Here is a 16,654-nt window from a genome sequence, read left to right on the forward strand (position 1 = left end):
GTACATATCCTGGTCAAGCTTTTTGTCAAAGATGCCCGTCCAAAAAGGCAATTTACAACCACATGTGATAATGAGGAACCTACGAATAGTTTCTTCAAGTGGGCAAACACTTCAGCTTAGCATGTCTTGCTTGGTTTCTCCTCAAGGGCTGTCTCTGCTTCCCTTTTCCTGCCCCCATTCAACACCCCAAGCCCCACGTCAGGGTTCCACGTGTACACGTGGAGTCGACACTAAATTCTTTTTCTTCTGAAAAATATGAAATTCGTGGTTTTTTTTCTTTTAATTAGCTAAGTTTGACAAAAATTTCTGGAAACCCAGCCTAATACAACAAAATCTTTCGGTTTTTTTTGTTTTTTTTTATTTATCCTCTGGTTTGCTTAAGGTGTATTATTAACTTGATATTAAAAATAAAATTCAATTAAAACTTCACACCAAATAATAATATTAAAAAATCAAAAATCAAAAATTAAAAAAAATTTATTATATTTATTTAGGGTTTATTTTTAAGATTATTGATTATTATTTATTTTTAAAATTAACAATCAGTGTCTGTGTTTATGAATTTTATTTTTTATAATTTAGAGTGTGGTACTATTTAGAACTTGTTTTAACTATTAATTTAGGGTTAGAGGTAGGGATAGTTTACGGTTTGATCTTTTTAGTCAAAATCATTATTTTTAATTATATCTTTATTAAAATTATGCTGTTTTTTGAATATTTTTTTTTATATTTACCAAAAGTTTTTGCTACTGCAAAGGAAAAATATCCAAATCCATTACACACTAATATTTAAATTATATCTCAATTAAAAACTTGATTGAAAACGAAAAATATCCAAATCCATTACACACTAATATTTAAATTATATCTCAATTAAAAACTTGATTGGAAACGAAAAATATCCAAATCCATTACACACTAATATTTAAATTATATCTCAATTAAAAACTTGATTGAAAACGAAAAATATCCAAATCCATTACACACTAATATTTAAATTATATCTCAATTAAAAACTTGATTGGAAACGTGGTTATAATTGATTTTTAAAATATTTTTTATTAAAATATTATTTTTTATTTTAAAAAATTATTTTTGATATCAGCACATTAAAATAATTTAAAAATATTAAAAAAATAAATTTAAAGTAAAAAAGTTTAAATTATTTTTAAAACATTTTTAAAATTAAAAAAAAAAACGTGCTTACAGTAACATGTTGCAGAATAAAGCTTGTGCAGAATTGACAATGAGCCGACCTCAGGAATGACAGATTTCACTTTCTTGATCCACCGTCCAAAGAAAAAGCCTCCTCGATGGTTTGAATAAAGTAAACTCTTTGAAGTGTTCTTCTGTCTATGCCCCTGGCTTTATCTTTCCATTGCTTGCTTTGTTTCTCTTGTTTTCTTGCTCTGAGGACGACAGCCGCAGCAGCTTTCACTCAAGAAAAAAGGGGCACCGTGCGGGAAAAAGGGGCCTCTCGATAAATCGACTTTGAGGTGAGAAATTGCGGGCTCTGGCCTTCTATTTTTGTTTTGCAGAGACAGTGGGATGAGAGGAGGCAAGGAGTTCAATTATTTTTGTTTCCTTGAATTAATGATGGTTGCTTTGACTAGTTATTACACAACCACCTAAAGTGCGGTCTCAGCATCAACCAAAGTCAAAGTTCCATTGCCAGCATGAATTAATTGACTAATTTGCTTCTTACAAAAGCAATACGCATGGTGATGAAAGTCCGACGACACTCAAATTCAAACATCAAAAAAATTACAGTGATCATAGTCAATTTTCATTAATCATTATTAATTCAATTAAATATGAGATTTGATCTACACCAAAAGATAAATTGCTCACTCATCATTTAAACTTTTACAGTAATTGGCAATATTGTAACATGGCATTGTGGCATTTAAGGTTGCCGCTTGTTGTTTATATAAATGTCTTAGAAAATAAGAGATTTTAGAATTAATTCAGATTGAGTCCCAACTTTAATAATACATGGTTAATTTCAAAAACTATTTTTGTTAGTATTTTTTTATGATGTATTAATGTTAAAAAAATAAAAATATATATTTTTAAAAAAATATTATACACCATAATTTCAAAGAAATAATGTTCAAACTATAGTGTTAATATTAACGACAAATTCAACATCCAATTCATTATTTCAAACTTTTGAAAATACTTCAAATCCTAATGAACATACAATATTTTGTGTTTATTGACTAGGAATATAGCTAGTCGGACTAACTAAAAAGTGCAGACTAACTAAAAATTATTGTATCAATATATTTTTTTCAAATTTATATTTTAGTCTAAGTTTATATTTAAAAGAGTCAAAGAATAAGGTAATAATTTAATATATCTAAACTTTGTACAATATCAAGCACTTATGATAAGGATCTGGCTTGCTTTCAAATTTAATTTCTTGGATTTAGCTATACGTTAAACTCAAGTATATATAAGTTCAATAAAGTATCAAACTCAATATTCTTGAGTTTATCTACACACTAAACATAAATATATATGAATCTGGCAACTTGTCAAACCCAATATCTTTAGGTTCATGCATGCGTTAAGCCTAAATTGACATGAGGCTAGCAAGTTTTAAGACCTAATATGTAAACTCTCTGGGTGAAAGATAATAAATTACCTAAATATATATAAAATAAAATTCATAACTCTCGATTGGGTTATTAGAAAATTTTAAAAAATTTGCATGAAGTTTTCTAATATGATACCTTAACCAAGGTTAAAATTTTAGAATTTTTGAAGAAATTTAGAAATTTAATAAAAAATCATAATTTGACAAGTTTTACGTTATTGGACCATCAGATAAGATAAGTTTTTAATATAAAATAATAGAATACATTAGATGTTTTAAGTCAATATGACTCTTAATCTTAATATTGTATTCATTTAGTCTAAATGCATATATGTAGTTAGTCAACATTTATTATTTTTTAGTGATGGAATTATTTATTTTTCAATTTGTTTTAGTAATTCTTTTATATTGACTTATTAATTGATATTATAAGACTTGAATATATTGGTAAATAAAAGTATTGAGAGATTGATCGAGACTTGAATATATTGGTAAATAAAAGTACTGAGAGATTGATCGATGAACGGGATGTGATCCATGATGATTGGATCAAGATGGAAGTTGTAATGACATATAATAGAAATGTTGTCGATAACTTATTACCACAAAAAATAGAGGAAATTTTATCGAATTTTTTTTTTAAATTCATAATCTTTGACATATTATTCAATACTTGATAATCGTAAAGAAATGTTTGAGATTTTATAACTTTATAATTTCAGAATAGCACACCATATCTTTGAGATTAGCCAATGTTAGCTCAAAATGATATAGTTTGATAAGCTGTCAAATCTAACATCCTTGAAATTAGTCAGACACTGAGCCCAAATTGGAGTGGATTTGACAAGTTGTCGGACTTAACATCCTTAAATTAAGTTAAATGCTGAGCACAAATAGGTCGGACTTAACATCCTTAAATTAAGTTACATGCTGAGCACAAATAGACATGAGTTTGGCGATCTACCAGACCCAATATTTTTTTGTTCAACTACGTGCTAGGTCTAAACAGATATGAGTCTAATGATCTACTATACTCAATGTTCTTAGGTTCAGCTATGCATCAAACCTAAACAAACGTGGCTCCGATAAGCTGCCAGGTACATCATCCTTGAGCTTAACATCATTCTAAGACCATGTGGACACAGGTCTCATGCTAGGCAACAAAACTTTATTTGTTTATTCTTATGGCTTTTAAATTTCAAAAATTAACTTGAAAACTTTTAAAATTATTTTGAGTATTCATTAATTTTAATGGAGAGTATTTTCACCATAACATACGAGCTGTGAAAAACTCTCACTTTCCAGAATAGGTGAATCCTGTCATGATACCTATATAGTTTCTTTTCACAAAAATTTATTTAGATATACAAACCAATAATAAATTCAAAATTTTAGTTTTATTTGTAAAAATAAATCTTAATTCTAAGTTATGGACATACTATTGATTATGAATTTATCAATACCTTTAAACCATATCTAAATCATATAATATAATTTATTTTAAGTAAAATATACTCAAGATGCTAATAATTTTATTATCCACAACCAATCTTTTACTGTAGAATTTTATATAAAACCAGTCACCCCGGAACTTCTAAAAACCTTAAATGACAATTTCTTGATCCCAACCCCGCAGTGAAAATCCGAGTCAAAGTAAATTAAAGGAAATAAATGGCATTAAATCAGGTTTGTGATTAACATGTATTGACGTCAAGGCATACCTGTCCATTATGTCATAGCCAGTAGTAAGAATACTATTTATGGAAGGTAACATTTTCGTGGTTCGCTATGTAATGTCCATATTGTCCAACCTATGATAAATCTGCTGCTACATCGATCTTCTGTTAGCTGCATGCCTAGACGGCTAGAAAAGCTGCGCAGGATCTCCTTGTCAAACTTGGCCCATGGCTTCCATACGTGGTGTGGCGTGTGTGTATGTATTTATATATATATATATATATATATAATAGACACTATATTGGTGGCCCGTGGTGTCATTTTCTTCTTTTAACTAGAAAGAAAGGAAACCATCATGTTTCTAAAGACGTAACAAAAATTCACGATTTAAATTTTAATAGTATAATAAAAAATAAAAAAATAAAAAATATTATTATAAATAAAGTTTAGTTATAACACAAAATTCATGATTTGAATATAAAATATATCAAAATTATATGTCTATCTTGCATATTGAGATTATAAAATTAAGATAATTTAATAAAAAAATTAATGATAAATAAAATAAAAGGCAATGTTTGTTTTCTGGAATTCACTTTCCAGAAAATCACTTTTTAAAATTTTCTGTGTTTGTTTGCCATTAAAAAAATTAGTTAATAGAAAACACTTTCCAATCAAAGAAAAATTTGGCTTGATTTCCAGGAAAGTATTTTCTTAAAAAATTTGAGCCGAAAACACTTTATGGAAATTGTGAAAAATTTAAACGTGTCATATTATTTGCTAATTATATCAAATTTAGTCTTTAAACTTTTAATTGTTATATATATTTTGTTTTGAATATTTAATATTTAATTTTATTTTTTAAAATTTAATTTTTATATTAACTTTGGTACTCATTTTTATAATTGTTATTTGCTTTTTTTCATATTTTTTTATTGAAATTTTTTATCTATCAAATTTGGTCCTCATTCTTTTCATTGTTATTTATTTTATTTGAAATAATTTATAAAATGTTGATTATTATTATTTTAATTTCTTCATCTTTCATTTTTTTTTTAGATTTGATCTCTATTATTTTGATTAATATTTATTTTGTTTGAGATAATTTATGAAATTATATTTTTTTTCAATTTCATTCTCATTCAACCTTTTAATTTGTAAGATTTGTTCCTCATTATTTTAATAAAATTGAGAAAAATAAAACATTAATAAGTTATTTTCCAGTTCATTTTCCGTAACATAACTAAACATTGAAAAATATTTTCCAGTTTATTTTTCATAATACTACCAAACATCAAAAAATAATTCACTTTCCCGAAATTCACTTTCCTCGAAATTCACTTTAAAAAAAATAACTTTTTTACAAACAAACACAGCCGAAATTATAAAAAATCAATACATAAATATAAATCAAGATATTTAATAGCCCAACATGAATTATTTACATGGTTGTGTTTAAAGAATTTGTTTATTAAAATTATTTTGTAATATAAATTAACATGCATATAAAATCAATTTTTAGGCTATATTAAGACTTAAAACAACCACCATAAAATTCTTTTTACCTAATAGAACCTGTTGACATCAATTTGAACCTGCTGGGTGGTTAGAATTGTTACCAATAAAGAGTTTTTTCTTTCTTTATTGAAATTTGATGACTCTTCTCTCTACTCCCATGAAAAAAACTAAAAAATAAAAAAAATAAATTTTGATAACAAAATATATTTTTAAAAAATTAATGGGGCCAATCACCTTATAAAAAAAAAAGCTAAGGGACTAAAATATATATCATAAATAAATTTAAAAGCGCCACTTGTATATCTATGTTTTTCAATTGAATTTGTTGTTTTTCAATTCAACCCTCCCTTAAAACAAAACATGCAATTAGATGCTAGTTCTAGCTCAAATAACCGCGGTTATGAAAGAAAAAATTTAAGAATAAAATTGATTTTTTTAATAGTGATTTGTAAGAAAATAAATAATAATTTCATGAAAAAAACTTCAAGCAGGTGAAACAAATAGGTTCAATACCATATATAAAACATCATCATTTCTCAATTTATAATATTTTTCAATATCTATTTTTCAATTATTTATTTTCTTGATTTGGTAAACAAGAACTTTTTAGATATAAGGACTAAATTGTATATTTTATAAAATTAGATGACCAAAAAATTCCAATAAGGACTAATTCTTCATAAAAACAAATAATTAAAACTAAAATAAATTGTCAATAATTTCCAAGAATCAAAACGAATTTATGCAAAAATTCGTTTTAATCTTATATTACAACTTCAAAGTAAAACATCAATATGTAGTAAGTGCTAGATACCTATACCTGATACAGGACTGTTTTAGTAACTTCTTGTTATTTTTATTGATTAATTATTCTAATTTTATTTTTATATATCTTAAGGAACAAAAAAAATAAAAAAAATCTATTGAACTGAGAAAATTAAAAAAATAATTGAAAAAACCGAATCATAAAAAAACTGATTAAAATTTAAAAAAAACTAATTAGTATGGTTTTAGTTTTATAAGCCTGATATCAAAAAATCAAACTGAACCAAACCCAAATAAAAAAAACTGAGTCAAACCAAAAAACTGAGCTAAATTGAAAAAGCTGAGCCAAAACTGAAAAAATTGAGTCAATTCGGAAAAATCGAGCCAAGCCGGTTTCAACCAATTTTTATTCTGAAAAACTAAACCGAATTGAAATTAATCGGTTTGAATTAATTTTAATTTTTTTAAAATATTTCAATTTCATTATTTTTTTATAAAAATACAACAATTTCTTTTTTATATATAAAAAATTTCAGTTTAGTTTGGTTATATCCTCTTATTTCTTTTTTAACAGTCAAATATATTCTTAAATTAGTTTGTGGACATTTACCGAATGCCTAACTAAAAATTTAAACTGATTTAATTGCTGAAAAAAGAGTGCACAATGATAATAATATTTTCATATTCATATTATATGATAATAAAAATAATTTTATATATACCCCTTTAAACTTAATAACCAGACCTGGTAATCAATTCCAAGAATTGCTAAAAAAACCCGAATTTAGTTTTTAAAGTATTCATTTGAGTCCTTCCTAATATGACCAGTTCAAATCTACCCTCTCTCAATTGCCCTCCTTAAATGCTTAAGATATTTGTTTGAGTCCTCTTAAATTTTACCATTTCAAATCTGCCCTCTTCTTTTTAGATTTTTGCCCCTCACTTTTCTTGGAATTTTCTTTGCCTTCCTTATCTTTGAATCTCATCTCCCATGATAACGACATTAATTTTTTAAAAATATATTATTATTATTATTATTATTATTATTATTATTATCACCACCATCATCTACTCTTCCTCTATTAACATCATAAAAATCACCTTCCTTTATCAAAACCATTAATACCACATTTATTAATTTTATTACCATAACAGTTGATAAAATCATTATTTATTTTTATTTAAAAAAAATGCATTAAAAAAATTAAATTTCATTTCATTTTTATTATTATTGCAAATATAATATTAAAATTAAATTGTCATTATGATCCTTTAATTTTTACTCCCATTCCTCAATTTCTAGTCCAAGCTTCTTGTTTTTTTTTTTTTATTTTATTCCCGACAAGCAAACGACCCTTTACTGTATAACAAGCGTTAAATTTTATGCTGCAAAAGCCAAGCCCTTTTGAGAAATGCACTGACTTCAATAATACGGTAAATCTTTTTTTTTTTTTATCTTATCAGATCTAATCTATAGTTTCCTAACTATATCTGGATTTACTTTAAGTGGTGCGTGTAAATCTAAATTTCACTGTGCTTGCAAAATCCACCGGGAAATTTTATTGTATTAATTGAATAATAATAAAATAATATAAAAATATAAGCAAGTAATTGAGATGATATTTTTAATTATTAAATATTTACTTTTGACAATAAAAATGAAAAGGAGATAAGCTTTCCGATTATAAGTCCCTGATTAGAGTTTTACAGTGTTGGTGAAATATTAAAAAATTTCCATAGTGATGAAATGGTTGTAAATCCTCGTATTTATACGGGATTAAAAGTAATCAGATATTAATAAATAATAATATTGTTAAAAAATAAAATAATAAATAAATAAATATAATATGTAATGAAGCGAATTACCTCCATAAATAAATTTAAAGGTGTTGTTAACAATGAAATAAAAATTATGAATTTGTGTTTAAAATTCATAACATTTTGAAAATGATAATAAGTTCCAATGGATAAAAGAGTTTGAAAAATTTAAAATTAAGATGTTTTGAAAATGAGAAAATAATTCTAAAAACTTGTAATAAAAATAAGAAATAAAAGTTAAGAAAGAACCACATGAAAAGGTGTTAGTGTAAACTCCGGTAAAAATTGGTAACTTACCATGAAATCAAAAATAAGTCTATAAATAAAATAAATGATAATATATATATATATATATATATATATATTGAAATAAAAAAATAATTTCAAGGATTTAGTAGAAAAATTGATACAATCGAGGATAAAACAAGGAATTTAAATTTTTAGTATAAAATTATATATTGATTAGTTTTATACTATTAATCATAACTTTTGATTTGACAATCAAATCATACTAATATTTTACATGGAGTCTTCTAACATATTGGTCTATATTAGGTTAAAATTTTAGAGTAATTAGAGTTCAGTAAGGTCTTGTAAAAATATTGAAATATTGAAAGGATGAATGAGTTGATAATGAATTGAAATCTTATCGTTATAAAGGAGTTTGCATGAGTGAGATTATAGATTGAAAGAGAGGAAATCTTGGAAACATTAAGTAAGTGCTCTGCACCTTATTATACCTATCAAATTTTCTTAATTGCAAATTCTTTAAATATGCATATACGGGTGTTGTTAAAAAATTGAGAAGATTGACTAGTTATCCTAAAAGGAGTTAGTGATGTTAATGCGGGGCAAAATTTTATAGTTATGTATGGGAATAAGATTATGTGATAGTGAATAAAATATTGGTTTTAGTTAATAAAATGAAAGGGTTAAATATAACTGGGATGTTTTTTTTTTATTGAATTGTATACACCAATAAAAGATTAATTTGATTAGCTAGCTTGTTTGAAATTAGTGATATCAATGAGATTGATGATTGAGATATTTAAATTGACTAATTGACCAATATGACATTAAGGACATCATTATAATTGATAGTCAAAATGTTAAATCAAATAACTATTATATATAGAGTAATGTTTGGGTATAAGTCTATCAAATATTTTAATCAATATTTATAAAAAAAGATAGCAGCGCTAACACGATTAAGATATTAATACTATTAGAGGAAATTGTAAAAGAAACTAGGAAATTAAAGAATAATTTAAGAAAAGATATATAAATGATTAAGTTGATTGAAAATATATAAGTTTATGTCGATAACCTGGTATGGTATCGTTCAAGTATAAAAACATTATGTTGAATTCTCGGTAAAGTATTTTATAATACGAGAATTAAAATATGGTATTTTGTGTGTGTATAAAATTCCTGGATTTTCAATCACTTATAATGTAATTTTATGTTTAAAAAATAAAGGTGTTACAATACATATAATTAGTATAGAATGTCAATCATTAATTTATTTTCTAGTGAGAAAGTCAATTGTTTTTCTTGGATGGTTTTATGATTATGATTTAAAAATTTCAAAATCTATTTTGACATAGTGAATTATCCAACTTCAAATTTAAATTGTTAAACTATTCATTTAAAATTTACAATTATTTTCTAATATAATTTAAATCAATAATATTAAAATATTATAACAGGTTTATTTAATATCTGTCTTCAATTTTTTATTTTAATACCACAATAAAAACGTTTTTTCTAGAGCACAAAAAATACATCATGAGTGTTTATAATCTGATTTTTAAAGTGATTTTTATTTAAAAAATATTAAATTAATTATTTTTTGGTGTTTTTGAATGTTATTGATGTACTCATATTAAAACAAAAAAAAAAAATCTAAAACAATAATATTTTAATTTATTTTTAATTAAAACATATTTTTAAAAATATCATATACCATGATACCAAAAACTTTTTATCCAAAAACATATTAATTGAATCCAAATGGTGCCTTTGAGAGTAAAAAAAACACACCATGAGTGCAATATTATATCATTTAACTACCTATTCTACTCCTTGACTCATGTAATTCAAATCTTGATCACAAAAAGAAACAACTTGCATATATTATTCATAAAATATATGTATTATTTGTCAATTCCATTCCTTGGCACATAAGAATAAATTAGTAAATGATTTTTTATCATGTTAATAAACTATAGGCTGGAAGAGTGATTTATATAGATTTTTATAATTTGTTAATTCCTTTATTTGTTACATAATAATAAATTAATAAATGATTTTTTATTGTGTTAATGAACTTTTGATTAAGATGCTCTACGGGAAGTTTTGTATATTTTCAAGAAGAGGATAGACAATTGACAAAATTTGTTATAAAAAGCAATTTGTTTTGTTTTTTTAATATATGAATAATGTTTTTGTAAAATTATTCATATATTAAAAAACGAAATCTTATTGTAATATATATATATATGTATATATATATTGTAATAATTTTTTTTGTATATATATATATATTTCTATCTCTCGTATGTCTATCTTTTGAGGCATCCAATACTAACCAAAAGCAAACAATTAGTAATTTTTTTGGAATATTTCAGAAACAAACATTTGGGAAAATGAATCTTAAACCCGTGGACCCAAGATAACAGATAGCGTAAAGCCCACGAAGACCACGAAGCACGGCCCATTCATAATCCCGAGGGTGGAAGTTTCCAAAATTACAGTCCCAGCTCCTCTCTTTTATCCCTCGTTCTTGCGCCGTTGGCCACCCTCAATCCAACCTTTTCCCCGCCTCCGCCCCGACTCCGACTCCGCCTCCAAAATCCCATAAAACAATGCGTTTTACCAAGGTCAGCGAGTAATACAAAAAATGCACCGTTAGAAAGCCCCCCCTAGGGAGAGAAATCCATGAGAAAATGCATGCATCAACGACAACAATCAACAGAGCAGCCATTTTCCACCGCCTGCGCACTTTAGCTTCATCAGTTAATCCTCTTGGTTCTGATCGCCATGTTCAGGTTCATGGAATCATCCTCCTCTCTCTGAGTTAATTCGGTTTTATATTTTGTTTGTTTTCTTAAATTTGAGCTATTAATTTTGGCTAGTCACGCATTTAAATTCTGTAATTGAATTCATAATTCCTTATCTAGGGCTAGAAATTATAGGAAAAAATTATATTTTTTAAAAATGTCGTTTATATTTATAATGCAAAAAATAATAATTAAAGGGTTAGGGTAGGAGCTAGTGAGTGTATTCTACAGTATAGATAGGTTTTAGAAGTATAAGCTTTCAGCCAAGCATTCATAAGAAGCAGTTCTGCCGTTCTCTGTTTCGCTCTTCTCCTGCGGCCCTCACCTTTTATGCCTCTTTCCTTACACGATCAGACCAGCTGAGGAAAAGAAAAAGAAAAAGAAAAAGATTTAGATATTGGCGTTGGAAAGTTTTCTTTGCTGATCCCTAGATGAATTATTAAAAGATTATATATAACCAGGACTGATTGGATTAAACCTTCCCAATCCAGGGTTAAAAACCATGTCACAAGTCCTCCACATTGCCCGTGAATGATGATCCATCACAATACCTAACCTTAATTCTGTTCCTGTTGCAGAAGTCTTCATGTTCAGGTAAAATTCAGTATGTAAAGAATAAGAACTCAAGCATCAATGCTGATGTATAGATTTCAATACATAATTTATTGTATTCAAGTAATTACGTGAAACCTGGATTGAATTTTTGCTGTCTGCTTGGTATACCAGAAAATCCCATCTGTTTTTTGCATTTTCTTTGATGAACCAGAAGTAGTGTCCTTCCGAGACTCACCCTGAGAATCCATAGCCAAAAACATAGTAACAAGTAGCTAGTAGCTCACATACACAAGTAGATGATGTTTGGGGCAGAGGTTATCTTCTTCATTGCCAAATCTAGCTCATAGTGACATTTCATCTTGGTCTTGGAGCATTTCAATTTTGAACGCATCTATTGTAATTTTTTGTAGATAAGACCAATTGCACGTGAAAGAGGAAGAGTCCATGTAGAATCGTACTTCAAATATTGCGTGCTAGGATGTGTCTCAAACAAATTTAGTGATCAGTTTTAGATTGTTTTCAGTGCTTGATGGAGTTTAATTTAGACAATTGTCCACATGCATAAGAGTTAAATTTGGCCAGTCATCATGTACAATGGATGGACTTTAATTGTTTCTCAGTGTGGGTTTCTAGAGACGAGATTGCATTGGATTTACAAATCCAAAGCCAAAGGTCTTGACTTCATATGCAATTTTAATGGTTAAGTGTAAGAACTGAGACCCAATTGTGTTTCCCTTGTATTAAAGCCAAAAACAAAAGAAAGGTGTTGTCTTTTGAATTTAATCCTCGCTCTTGTTGAACTTTAGCTATGACTGTTTGCTTGATATATGGCATTTTGTTTGTGTTTCTTATTGTTATAAATACATGGAAAAGGGATTTTTTTTTGAGCTTATAATGTTGTTCACCAGTATATGTATTTTTGGGTTCATTTTTGAAATTCTAAACATTTTCTGAAATATTTGATGCGATCATGTAATTTTGGTATTTCAGGTTTTTGACAACTGGAAATATTAAAAAAGTTAGGGTGTTGATTTTTGGTAAACAGAAAAGTAATGATCAATTATTGGAAGTAAAAGAGTATGGGACAGTAGTTTCAGTTTGCTTGCATTTGCCGCAATTTAGAAATTACTCGCAGTATAGCTTTCCAAGTAGAGGGTATTCGTCATTTGCATTGTGCAATATTAAAGAGCAGTTTGGCCGTAGGTATTTTACAAGGAATTATTCATTTACGAGTGATGCGGTGACACACAATGCCCAGCTTGTCTGGAAAAGGCTATTTAGGAAAGGTTCTGCTAGTGGCCGGAGTTTTCCTCGGATAAGTAGGATAGCTCAAGCAGTTAGCTTGGCTTTGACGCGGTCTCAGTTGGTGATCCCAAGTGCTTTAGTGTTGACATGTGGGCAGGTGGCATGGGCACAAAGAACATTGGTGGAACCGGATTATTATCCCGGTTCTTTGTATATGCGTGCACAAGATGGGCATGCTTATGTGACGTCTTTAGTACATGCTATTGTAGAAGCATTTGTGTTGTTAGTGAGAGCTATATATTTAGCAATTTTGTTCTCACCCAGCTTGTTGATGGCTCCATTTGCTGATTCTTGTGGGCCAGAGTTTAGGAAAATGTGGCTTCATGTTGTTCATCGGACACTGGAGAAAGCAGGTCCAGCATTTATAAAATGGGGTCAATGGGCAGCTACCCGACCGGATCTATTTCCTAGAGACTTATGCACCAAGCTTTCAGAGCTACATTCTAAAGCTCCTGAACATAGTTTTGGGTACACGAAGAAAACTATTGAAAGAGCATTTGGTCGCAAACTTTCTGAAATTTTTGAGGGTTTTGAAGAGGTTCCTGTAGCATCTGGAAGTATTGCTCAAGTGCATCGGGCCTTTTTGAAATGTCACTACCCTGGAAAAAAACTGACAAAGCCTACAGTGGTTGCTGTAAAGGTTAGACATCCTGGTGTTGGTGAATCAATTAGAAGAGACTTTATGATAATAAACTTGGTTGCAAAGATATCAACATTTCTTCCAGCTTTGAATTGGTTGAGACTTGATGAGAGTGTGCAACAGTTCGCTGTTTTCATGATGTCCCAAGTTGACCTTGCAAGGGAAGCTGCACATTTAAGCCGCTTTATATATAACTTCCGAAGGTGGAAGGATGTTTCTTTTCCGAAGCCTGTCTATCCACTTGTGCATCCTGCTGTTTTAGTGGAATCTTATGAGCAAGGAGAAAGTGTCTCGCATTATGTCGATGACCTTGAAGGACATAATTGGATTAAAACTGCACTTGCGCACATCGGGACTCATGCACTTCTCAAAATGCTTTTGGTAAATTTTTACACACTTTATTTGTGTGTGTTTGTGTTGTCTCTAAGTTCCCAATGATGAGTCAAGGATTGTTAAGTATTTTTCAGTTAGAAAATGGGGTGTTTATTGTTTCAGGTGTAAATTTAGCCTTTTATCCCTTCCCTGTTGAGGAACTAAAACAAAAAAGAAGTAAATTCACGGGCAGATATCTCAAACAATTATTTGCTATTCAATTATTTCTTTCGTTTGTATGCAATGGACATGCTACTTGAGCTGGTTTTTAAACTTGTAGCCAACATGATATTTTGATGGTGAATGTTGGCATGACAGGAGACAAGTTATACATAGCAAGAAGTTAATTTGAATTTCTAGATGACTAAACATAAACTACAGCAAGTACTTTTGTAACAGGTGTACAATATGTAATGTTAGAAAGAAACAAAACATAGATTGTGGACTTTGCGAGCTCAAAGCTTAGAACATCAATTTTTATTTTTAAGCTGCATATTCACTGATGGGTGGGAAGCTCGAAAGAGCTCAGTTGATTCACATGTTAGCTATCATTTCTGTTTCTCAGAGAACCTACCTTCTCTTGATCTTGGCTAAAAGGCAATTTATGGGATTTGTAGATTTTCCGGTGGCATCGAACTGGTTGATTTCCATATTGTAATTCATTGTTGCCTGCTCATTCAATCATAGTGATATTATAAACAGTAATTGGCTGAGCATTCAATTAATAGCACAAATTGAAGTATATAATCATCAAATCATATTGTCAGGTTACCTTCTCGTTCCCATCTATGCCTGATTCGCAGTGTTTGCTTCATGATGGTTCCTATGACTTTTATTGAATTTCCAACCTCAGGATACGAGTGAACGTGTGACTAGTGATAGATGAAATTCGGATTTATTGAGATGCCCCCCAACAGTAGCAGATGAAGATTCACTAGTAGTTTCACTTTGAGCAGCTTTAATGTTCTTAAATACTGCAATGCAATGTGAGCACATTTTTCGTTTTCAATCTCCCTGCTTCTTATCCTTCTCTCTTTTCTTTCAAAGATTTCATGCCACTGCAGCTAATCTTGTTATTTAATGGCTCAGCTGGATTATTTTAAAAGGTTCGCCGGAGTTTCAAGATGCCCCAATGTACCCCCGTGGTCTGTGTCTGCAGGGACCATTAACTTCCCTGTATGGAGGAAAGTTTAATATATAGGTGATGGCTTTCCTATTTAGGTATGGCAGTGTCTTTAAAGGAGGAAGAAAAATCTAGGACACGGAGGACGTGTTATTAATTTAATAAAAAGAATATAAGAAAAGTCAATGCTCAACTGAAAAAAAAAAAATTAATCGTGAAAATATAAACGCCCATTGATATTATGAAAATATGTATTTTATATAATTTTAAAATGTTCTAATTATTTTATTTGATAATAAAAAAATGAATAAGAATATGATAATTTTATAAACAGTATAAAAAGGAAAATAAAAATATTTTAAAATTTAAGATGAACTGAAAAAAATAATTAATTTTAATAAAAAAACAAAAAAAACCTAGCTTGAGTTGGTATGTTAAGTTCTTGATCTATTCACAAATTAAATGATATTTACAAATTAAATGATGAAAGAAAAAACTAAAAAAATTAATAAGAAATGTAAAAAAAAATACTAAAATTAATTCGAGTTAACTCGATTAATTCATAATTCAAGTTGTGAGAATGCAATAATTTTATATATTAAAAAAGCAAAAATAATCATGAAGTTAAGACTCAATAATCTAATATGAAATGATAAAATTAAAAGAAGTTAATTTTAAAAAAACTTAAAACAAAATCAAAATTAAATTAAGCTAATTTTTAAAATTTATAATCTAAATTAAGAAACCAGATTATTCTATAGGAGGTAAACATGAAAAAATAACAAAACAAACTTTTAAGAATCAAAATATTACAAAATAAAATAAATAGCAATCATAAAAATAATAATAAAATCTAATATACAAATGAAATTAAATGAAATAATAAGATAAAATTTAAAAAAATCATGAAAAATGATAAAAAATAAGAATTAAATTAGATATAAAAAATAAAATTAAATAATAATTGAGAAAATTAAAAAACTAAATCAATTACAAATACATTAAAAGTAAAATAAATAATAATTAAAATAATTAAGATTAAAATTAACATATATAAATTAATATGATATATTTAATTTTTGAAAAGACTGAAATAAAACCCGAGGGCAAGAAAGAGGAGAGAGAAGAAAAATAGTCTTTAAAGCCACATTGACAATCATCCCTCTGGTATGCGACACGCCGCTTGAAAGATCTTGGTGCGCTATCTCTAATGTCGC

General features: G+C 27.9%; 1 protein-coding gene and 2 long non-coding RNA genes across 5 annotated transcripts; 1 reads left to right on the forward strand and 2 right to left on the reverse strand.

Annotated features, from left to right (window-relative positions):
* Window positions 1–11,122: 11,122 nt before the first annotated feature.
* On the forward strand, window positions 11,123–14,669 carry LOC105138796 (probable serine/threonine-protein kinase abkC). Of its 3 annotated transcripts, XM_011045015.1 has the most exons (3): window positions 11,123–11,430; window positions 11,934–12,036; window positions 12,988–14,669. In XM_011045015.1, exons 2-3 carry the CDS (start codon window positions 12,029–12,031, stop codon window positions 14,378–14,380), a joined length of 1,401 nt encoding a protein of 466 aa, XP_011043317.1. In that variant the 5' UTR covers window positions 11,123–11,430; window positions 11,934–12,028; the 3' UTR covers window positions 14,381–14,669. The 3 variants fall into 3 exon arrangements, with proteins under 3 accessions (XP_011043317.1, XP_011043315.1, XP_011043316.1); XM_011045013.1 differs by having other exon boundaries at window positions 11,123–12,036; XM_011045014.1 differs by lacking the exon at window positions 11,934–12,036.
* Window positions 11,762–12,989, reverse strand: LOC105138795 (uncharacterized). Its single transcript, XR_844850.1, has 2 exons — window positions 12,529–12,989; window positions 11,762–12,272 (listed from the first exon to the last, which is right to left on the reverse strand). It is a non-coding gene; the product is annotated as an uncharacterized LOC105138795 (long non-coding RNA).
* On the reverse strand, window positions 14,439–15,591 carry LOC105138794 (uncharacterized). The gene is made up of 2 exons (XR_844849.1): window positions 14,952–15,591; window positions 14,439–14,884 (listed from the first exon to the last, which is right to left on the reverse strand). It is a non-coding gene; the product is annotated as an uncharacterized LOC105138794 (long non-coding RNA).
* Between the last annotated feature and the right edge of the window lie 1,063 nt (window positions 15,592–16,654).

This window comes from Populus euphratica, unplaced genomic scaffold (genome assembly GCF_000495115.2).
Source record: "Populus euphratica unplaced genomic scaffold, PopEup_1.0 scaffold159.1, whole genome shotgun sequence".
In the NCBI taxonomy this organism is placed as follows: Eukaryota; Viridiplantae; Streptophyta; class Magnoliopsida; order Malpighiales; family Salicaceae; genus Populus; species Populus euphratica.